Here is a 10,297-nt window from a genome sequence, read left to right on the forward strand (position 1 = left end):
GTTTGCTTATGGAAAGAAGATTGCGTTTGGGACATGCAACACATTATCTAATACTAGATCTTTAGATATAAACACATTGACAATTCATATTACTTTAGAATAAGTACCATCGGTAATCTTTACAGTAATTTGGCTGTTACAGTGTGTGTAGTTAGATAAAAGTGAGATGTCACCTGTCATGTGATCTGATGCACCAGAGTCAATAATCCAAGTGCTACAATTTTCTTTGGTTGCATTAAGGGCCCAAAGAAAGTTACTTGATTGTACCATTGTTGCTACGCTGGTTTCTGATTTTTTTTAGTAGGTTTCGGTTGGCAGAATAGTTTTTGGAGAAGGTCTAACTGCTCCTTAGTAAATACATTATATTCAAGGTTGACGTTACCTTCTGATGATGTACTTGTTTGATAAGCCTTACCACGTCTGTCTCCTGTACCTTTGTTGGGCTTCCAATTTGGAGGTTTTCTATGAATATCCCAACACACTTCTTTAGTATGTCCTGGTTTTTTATAGTGTTCACACCATGGTCTTGGTTTTTGTTGTCGATTCTCAGTTCCTGTGTAATTCTGGTTTCCTATGACGATATGAGTATTTATACGTACCTCATTACCAAGGTTTCGAGCAAGTAAGGCTTATCCTTCAGATTCTGAATTGGCAGTCACTCCTAACATTAGTTTCTTCTTGCTTTCTCCTCTTCTCACTTCTGCAAAAACTTCTCTGATGTTAGGTAATGGTTTAATAGCTAAGATTCTACTACGTACCTCATCGATTTCTTTATTAAGACCAAGCAGAAATTTGAACACTCGTTTCTTTTCAACTATCTTTTTGAATGTAGCTTCATCTGCAACACATTCCCACTTATGGCATTCAAATACGTCTAGTTGCTGCCAAAGTCGAGATAGTTGAGTAAAATAGTGAGTTTGCATATCCCCTTGCCGTAGCTCATGAATTTTTCCTTCAATTTCAAATGACTCTGCAGTATTTTCTTGGTCAGAATAAGTTTCACGAGCTGCTTCCCAGATTTCACTTGTAGTTGAGAAGAGTAAAAAACCTTCACCAATCTCTGTCGTCATGGAGTTGATTAGCCATGACATAACCATATTATTTTCCGCTTTCCATGTCTTGTATCTTTGATCAGCTTTGTCTGGGATAGGATTTTTGCTTGACAGGTAATCTTCCTTTCCTTTTCCACATATGAACATCATAACTGATTGTGACCAATGTAGTTAATTCCTTCCATTTAATTTATGATTAGTAATTGGAAGTACGGTCCCTTCAGTACTGTTAGAATTTATGGATGCCATAAAAAATTGTTGATTGGCAAAATAATTAATTAAGCAGGAAATAGGAAAAAGGAAAAAAAAAATCGTCCATACCCGACTCGTGATTTCACCCGATCTGACCCAGAAGACTCAGACCCGGTTCGACCCGTGTAATTTTAACCTGTTCACTCGTGGTCTCGTCAACTCAATCCGACCCAGAAGATACTGACCCAGTTTCGACCCGACTTCATTCGCACGACCCGGTGCAACTTAACCATTTCACTCGAGGTTTCGTCGATGATTATGGTTGCCGTGATTTTGTTTTCCACCCATGACGGAGATGAGATTTTGGGAATCGGCACCCATGTATTCTTGGTCGTCGGTCGATAACTTTGTTTGAAGAACGTGTTCTTGGTCGTCGGTCAAAGATTGTGTTTCGACTGTGTTTCGTCGGTCAAAGACTTTGTTCTTCAGATTTTCAAATTGTTGGCTGGGTTTGATGCGTTTTTCTTCAGACATGAAGCTTCACACAAGGAATTGATGGAGGTTTCTTCTGGTGCACTGATTCCAGCTACTAGGTATATTTGAGGTTTTCTGTTTTCTTTTCTAGGGATTCAGACATGAAACCTATAGACAAGATTCATAGAGTTGGCTCTGATACCATGTTGTAATACATAACTTTATCTATATTTCTTGTGATGATTTTACAAGAGGGAGCATCTCTTATATATACAACTATGATAGCTAATTAAGAAAAAACTTATAACAGTAAAAAAAAAAAATGTACATATGGAAAGAATAAAAGTAAATCCAAATTACAGGGAATAAAATTATATATACAAGGTAAGAGGTGATTTTCCATATTCAACAGAAGGATGCATATCAACTTTAACATGACAACAGGTGAGAAAGTCTCCTCATAGTCAACTCTTTCTATCTGGGTATAACGATTTGTCATAAGTCGAGCCTTAAAGGTTTGCACCTTCGCATCAGTACCCCGTTTGTGCTTGTAGATCCATTTACAACTTATAGATCTTACCTCATCATGCTAAACTACAAGATCCCATACTGAGTTTAAGTACATCAACTCCATCTCGAGATCTATGACCATGACCCATTCATCCCAGTCTACATCCTCCATTGCCTTCTAATCAGACAACAGATCATCAATGTCGCCATGTGCTACCATAAAGGATTTTCGTGAAACCCATATAGCGAACGGGCGGGTTCGCAGCCCTCCCACTGCGTCAAGGTTCCCTCAACTCTTGAGGTGGAACTGACTTATCAGATGAACTATCATTAACAACTGTTGTTGATGAAACAGACCCTTTAACAACTCTTGTTGAAGTTTCAGTAGTTTCGTTGGAAAGCTCATGTAACACGATCTTACTACGTGGACTGTGCTCCCTAATATCATCCTCCTTCAGGAAGGTAGCATTCGTAGACACAAACACTATGCTTTCCGTCGAATCATAAAAGTGAAGGATTTCATACCGAGAGTTTCATGAGCGGGTTCAGATCACTCCCGATTTCACAGTGATCGAAACACAAAAGATATACATTCAACACAAACAGTTATGCATATAAACCTAATTATCGGCATGCTCAGAACATAATAATTAACAAGGAAAGGGTTCATACCAGATGAAGACTTTCTTCGAATGTCTAAACCCTAAGTAGCGAAAACCCTCCAACGGATCTACCAATGCCCGACGGGTATGTCGACTGCAATAGCACGATCAGAACGTACACAAACACTGTAGTGGCGACGACACCACCAAAAGAGAAACCCGGGTATCTGAAAACCCAAAGAGTGGGCTTTGGTGAATTTGGTAGAGGACGGAGGACAGCACGTCGTGTAGACGATAAACAAGCGGGAGATGAAACTGTGCTATCGTATAGCGAAAATGCTTATTGTATAGAAGAGCTACACGATCATGTATAAAAGGCTGAACGATCATTTTGGAAAAACATATACGATCATTTTGTGAAAACGTGAGGTAGACGATCATTTAGACGGACAAGCTTCTATAGTTTAGGCTCTCGCGATCGCTTTCACGAATTCTTTTGGGCACGAACGAAAATATAAATGCACGATTGTGAAAAATGAAAACGATTTTCATTTTTTAATCCACCGGTTACCATAACCAACGCAGCCCAGTTCCCACGTCCGAACGTGGATAATTTTTTAATTATCATATAATTAATTAATTAATATAATCATATTATATTTATATCCTATAGTTTGATATCACATATCGACTATAGTATTTTCTCCTCTACTTGATATAAATCATATTTATATCTAATTTCCTCCAAATTAATGTATCTCATACATTTAGCCAATTATATCATATATAATTAACTAGCCCAATTATATCATATATAATTGAACTTCCACTTGTCAATTTGAACATTTCAAATTAACCCAAACATTGGTTCTCGACTTTATCCAAGGTACCCAGGTGACTTAGTGGACCTATGGCTCGAAGCTCTAACGGTACGTGAATATCTGACTAAACTCTTTAGCTACGAGATCTACCATCCGTTAACTACCAGTATTGATGATCTTCTTGTAGACACAAGGTTCATCAACGTTTTGGTCAAAGCCAAACGACTTGATCGCAACATCAAACAGTATGTTCCAATATCGATACCCCTGTTTCAATCCATAAATGGACCGATTCAGTTTGCAAACTTTTTGCTCTTGACCTTGGGTTGTGAATCCCTCGGGCTGTACCATATAAATGGTCTCCTCAAGATTTTCATTCAGAAAGGTCGTCTTAACGTCTATTTTCTAGATCTCATAATTATAATAAGCTATAACGGACAGGAGGATGCAGATCGACTTTAACATGGCAACAGGTGAGAAAGTCTCCTCATAGTCGACTTCCTCTACCTGAGTATAACCGTTTGCACAAGTCGAGCCTTGAAGGTCTGTACCTTCCTATCAGCACCCCGTTTGTGCTTGTAGATCCATTTACAACCTATAGGGAAAACCAGATTAGGCTGATCTACAAGATCCCATACTGAGTTGGAGTACATCGACTCCATCTCAAGAGCCATGGCCTTGACCCATTCATCTCGGTCAACATTCTCCATTGCCTTCTTATAAGACAACAGATCCTCAACGTCGCCATCTGCTACCATAGCAAGGATTTTCGTGAAACCATATAGCGAACGGGTGGATTCGCAACCCTCCCACTACGTCGAGGTTCCCTAAACTCTCGAAGTCGAACCGACCTACTGGATGAAATCCCATCAACAAATCTTGTTGATGAAGCAGGCTCTTCAACATCTCTTGTTGAAGTTTCAGTAGTTTCATTAAAAATCTCATGCAACACGACTTTGCTTCGTGGATTGTGCTCCCTTATATGATCCTTCTCCAGGAAAGTAGCGTTTGTTGAAACAAACACCCTATTTTTCGTTGGATCATAAAAATAACCCTCTCGTGTACCTTTGGGGTAGCTTACAAAAAGGCATAACCTCGACCGTGATTCTAACTTTTTGGGATTAGCCTCAAGCACATGTGCAGGGCAACCCTAAATGCAGAAGTGACATAAACTAGCTTTATGTCCGTTCCACAACTCAAGAGGTGTTCTGGCAACACTCTTGGAGGGAACATAGTTGAGTATGTACACCGCAGTCTCCACTACGAAACCCTAAAACGAGTCCGGTAAGGAAGCATAACTCATCATCGAGTGAACCATGTCTAACAAGGTCTTATTTCTCCTCTCCACTATACCATTCCGCTGAGGTGTACCCGGCGCTGAGAGTTGGGAAACGATTCTATGTTCTATCAAATAGTCCTGGAATGTGGAGTCCAAAAAATCTCCACCTCGATCCGATTAAAGTGTTTTAATCCGTCTATCCAATGCAGTTTCAACTTCAGCCTTGAACTCTTTGAACTTTTCAAAGGATTCAGACTTCTGTTGCATAAGATAAACATACCTATACTTGGAGTAATCATTAGTAAAACTGATAAAATACTCATAGCCACCTCGGACTTGCACATTCATAGGACCACAAAGGTCAGAATGTACTAACTCAAGAGGCTCCTTGGCTCTAGAACCTTTTCCAGTAAAAGGTCGTTTAGTCATCTTAACTTCAAGGCAAGATTCACATATAGGTAAAGAATTTTCTTCTAACTCATTTAGAAGTTCATTCTTCACCAACGTCTCAGATTGATGTGCCCTAAATGTAGATGCCAAAGATGGGCATTTTCTTTTGGAGAAATTCATCGACGTTTTGATTTAGTTATGGCAGTTCTGAATATTTTAGTATTATGGAGGGAATTAATGGCTAATGACCTTAGCACATATAAATTCGATTCCAGATTTGCTGTGCAAATAAAAACACCATATTTACGAATAAACACTTTATTCAAATCAAAAGAAATAGTGTATTTACATTGCAATAAACATTTTACAGAAATAAGGTTTCTTTTTAGTTCAGGAACAATATATACATCATTTAAAATAAGAAACCTATTCTGTAAAGCTAACTAGAGTCCTCCCACTGCCACAGCTGAGACGACGTGATCGGTGCCTACTCGCATCGTCATCTCACCAGCTGTCGTCAAGATCTAATCCCCTGAAAAGAAGAACAAACATGGTTAGTGGTGCCTGAATCAATTATCCAGGCAGAATCATCATTCTCCACTAAACAAGTTTCAAGCACAAGTAAATCATATTTACCTTTATCCGCCTTGGCCTTAGCCTTGGCTGCTTTCTTCTCCTTCAGATACGGAGGAAAGTTCCTCTTCCAATGTCCATCTTGGTTGTAATGGAAACATTTTCCCTTAGCAACTTGTGGATGCCTCCTCGGGGCGACAGACGATGGGTTAGCAGGTGCCTTCTCTTTTCCCTTACCACCCTTCTTCTTCTTCCCTTTTATAGAGTTAGAAGTAGAAGGTGCAGACTTCGTTCCTGAGGTCGAACCTTGATGGAACGTCCTGGAGGATGAAGCAACATTTGCTTCACCCTTCTGCCTCTCCTTACTTTTCAGTAAAGATTGGTATGTCTGCAACTCGTTGAGGAGAGTTGTAAGGTTATACTTCACTTTATTAAGAATCATATTGCTAACAAAGTGCAGGAAGCTCTCCGGTATAGAATGCATTTAAGAGCCTTACCACCCTTATGCTTTCTTGCATTTTGGAGTTGAATATGTATTTAAGAGCCTCATGCATAAGCTATTCAGACGGTTGTCCAAACATCCCCCGCAGGGACTCTATGATCTCACGGGCTGAGTCCATAGGCTCATGCTTCTTGGCTAAGACGTCAGAAAGACTTGCCAAGATATAGGCTCGGGCCTTCTCATTCGCCCTTGTCCATCGCTCGTATGCCTCCCGAACATTTTGAGCAGCATTTGGAGCTGGAATAGAAGGACAAGCCTCCGTGAGAGCGAACATGAGATCCTCGATGATTAGGATCTTCGTGATCATGTGTTTCCATGTTGAAAATTATCGGAAGTTAGTTTTTTGGCACTTAACAACGATAAGGTGGTTGTAGCCATTTGAAAAAGTTGCTGAAAATATGAACAAAACTTTATTAGATTTTGCTAAACCACTTTTAAACCAATTTGTTTTGCAAAACAGTTTCAAGTACCCTAAGTTATAGACTTCTATTTTGCAATGATGCCCAATGAGTCAGGACAAACGCCACTGTTGGGTGATCAGTTGCCCTTTCACTGGGATGAGACATTCTTAACCATTAGGCAGAACCAACTCTTGGAACTGAACCTATCAGCCACCATTTTTCGGTCCAGAATCGTTAACTTTTAACTATTCTGTGTAAGTGAAACCCCTCGTTTTCGGTGCCAGAGTCCCACCCTAATGTGCTTACCGTAGGGAAAAGACAGATTAGGACAAGATCTAAGTTACCTTATTCTTTTACAGGAGATCAAATAAAGAAACGCGGAAAACTGCCATCCTTTAGGGGGACACTTTTAGGGTGGCTCGAGGCGATGTGCAGTAACTTTATTCAACCTAATGAGGGAGACCGAGGGATATGCTGTCGCACTTCCCGCTGCCACTTACTATGAACATTCTCTCCATCCACCTTGATATTGACCTACCCAAACACCATCCGTTGGGGGGACATGCCAAAGGTGCCGCGAGGCCGAGGATAGATCTCACGGTGTGGACTTTAGGAGAAAAGTGAAAGATTTAAGTGAAGCATCTTATGCCTTAAGTGCCTCCCTCTAAATGTTCTACCTAGGGATTCATTAACCTAGACAATCCAGCTACTGATTTTAGTCTAAGTCATCTTTTTAAACTCTGCTCATAAACAACGTTTGTTTATGAAATATAAACAAGTTCAAGTAGTCACATTTAAACACTTTAATAGACTGTCCTTAACTTGCACACATGCATAAAATTTATCTAATTCACCTTTCTAGGTAAGTTCTTAGGTAGGGGTGTTACGTTTCCGTCAACTTAAATACCCCAGCCTAGACAGAACCCGCCTTAGACAAAGGTCCCTTATAGATAGATTTGCTACACTTTAACCTTTTATTAGCCAATTTAATCCTATTAAACTATTTAAAAGATTAAAGCCTTAGGGTTGCTAATCATATTAGAACTATGATCTTAGGTCTATGTGATCCAAGTTTTAAACACTTTAAAACTATGAATTAAACCTAAGTGAGCATACATGTCTTTCTTATTTCTTTTAGTTCTAATTTCTCTTTCACTCTTAAAAAGAAACAACTAAAAACATTGTGCACAACGAGGTGTTTATAACATTTATAAAGTAACCTATGTGTCATGTTTCATGCAATGTCCGGTCATTACTATACATAACTTTTATATAACGCGCAATAACCAAGCAAACATGCTATTATTCACCCTTATACTATAACAATTATAATATAAAGATGATGCATGTCAATGTTTTTTATGCATGCATAAATATAACTCTTATATTATATGATGCATAAGCATGCTCTTACATAATTAAAATCATGCTTCTCTAAATTATAACAATTACAATAAAGAGATGATGCATGACCATTGCATAACCTAAGGTGGAATTTACTATATGTGCATACCATATGACATATAAAACATACATCGCATGTAATAAACAAAGGATTAATGGACCGGGATGAGCTTTTTAACCAAAATCTGGAATGAAAAACCCTATCTATTACATTTTTCATCGAGCAAACCGGTTCACAGATGAACCGGGTCTTGAACCGCCACGAGGTCTTCATCGTGTAGCAAACTTCAGTAGGTAGACGATTGTTGAGCGTGCACTAGACGATAGGAGCATTAACAAACGATCGCGTAAACGACGATGAGGCTGCGAAGCCTGATCGTCCATGCGATCGTGACGATAGGTAAACGATTTACCTTGAGTTACTAAGCGATCGTTTAGTCCATCTTATAGTGCGACGACAGGTAAACGATTTACCTTGAGTTACTAAGCGATTGTTTAGTTAGTAACTAAGCGATGAAGCTTGCTGACCTAAACGATCGTCTAGCGTGCTTTAAACGATACACGAGTGTCTCATCATCTAACCGATGCATGCAACTTGGTAAACAATTTACCTTGCTATGCTAAACGATCGTTTAGTCAGTTACTAAGCGATGAAGCTTGCTGACCTAAACGATTGTCTAGCGCACACGCGCATTAAACGATACTTAGCAATCGCGTGCCAGATCGTCAACCCGATACGACCAACTCTTGATCGCATACCCCATTGTTTAATCGATGCGTTCAACCGCGATCGCATACTCTTTCATCTTCACAATGTGATGGACAATGATCGCATATAACTTCTTCTACACGATGCGATCAACCCTAGATCATCTCGTTCCTCGAAGAGCCGCAACTTTTGCCCAAAACTTCGACGAACGACTCAAGACTTCAAACAAACTTTGAATACAGACTCGATAATGATTATTTATGCCAAAAAACGTAGGGGCTTTTTCAAACAACCATAAATGTAAAAGGAATTAAACAAATCGAGGCAATTCATCCCGAAAACATCCATTAATTCGGCACATCCATAATAGATTTAACATTTAAAAGAGCATAGAAATGCACCCACCATGAATGTATATGTTATTTCATTGCAACAGATGAAATCGGAGTATCAGAAACCTAGCTTTGATACCAATTGAAGGATCTCATATCGAGAGTTCTATGAGCGGGTTCAGATCGCTTCATAATGACCGTAATACAAAAGATGAAGACAAAAGATATACATTCAACACAAATAGTTATGCATATAAACCTAATTATCGGCATGCTCAGAACACAATAATTAACAAGGAAAGGGTTCATACCAGATGAAGACTCTCTTTGAACGTCTAAACCCTAAGCAACGGAAACCCTCCAATGGATCTACCAATGCTCGGCGGGTATGTCGACTGCAATAGCACGATCAGAACGTACATGAACACTACAGCGGGGACGATACCACCATAAGAGAAACCCGAGTATCCTCGAAGTCAAAGACCCAAAGAGTGGGCTTTAGTGAATTTGGTAGAGGACGGAGGATAATGCGTCGTGTAGACGATAAGCAAGTGGGAGATGAAACTATGCTATCGTATAGCGGAAATATTATCGTATAGAAGAGCTACACGATCGTGTATAAAAGGCTGAACGATCGTTTTGAAAAATTGTATACGATCGTTTTGAGAAAATGTGAGGTAGACGATCGTATAGACAGACGAGCTTCTATCGTATAGGCTCTCGCGATCACTTTCACGAATTCTTTTGGGCACAGACAAAAATATAAATGCACGATTGTGAAAAATGAAAACGGTTTTCATTTTTTAATCCGCCGGTTACCATAACCAACGCAACCCACTTCCCACGTCCGAACGTGGATAATTAGTTAATTATCATATAATTAATTAATTAATATAATCATATTATATTTATATCCTATAGTTTGTTATCACATATCTACTGTAGTATTTTCTCCTCTACTTGATATAAATCATATTTATATCTAATTTCCTCCAAATTAATGTATCTCATACATTTAGCCAATTATATCATATATAATTAACTAGTCCAATTATA

At 39.1% G+C, this 10,297-nt stretch overlaps 1 protein-coding gene across 1 annotated transcript; it reads right to left on the bottom strand.

The window, feature by feature from the left end:
• Nucleotides 1-629: 629 nt before the first annotated feature.
• On the bottom strand, nt 630-1,202 carry LOC150031918 (uncharacterized). Its single transcript, XM_090308322.1, has one exon. The coding sequence runs from the start codon at nt 1,200-1,202 to the stop codon at nt 630-632; it is 573 nt and encodes a 190-aa protein (XP_090164448.1).
• Nucleotides 1,203-10,297: the final 9,095 nt, after the last annotated feature.

The sequence above is a fragment of the Benincasa hispida genome, chromosome 12 (genome assembly GCF_027475165.1).
Source record: "Benincasa hispida cultivar pf3 chromosome 12, pf3_genome.v1.1, whole genome shotgun sequence".
Lineage (NCBI taxonomy): Eukaryota > Viridiplantae > Streptophyta > Magnoliopsida > Cucurbitales > Cucurbitaceae > Benincasa > Benincasa hispida.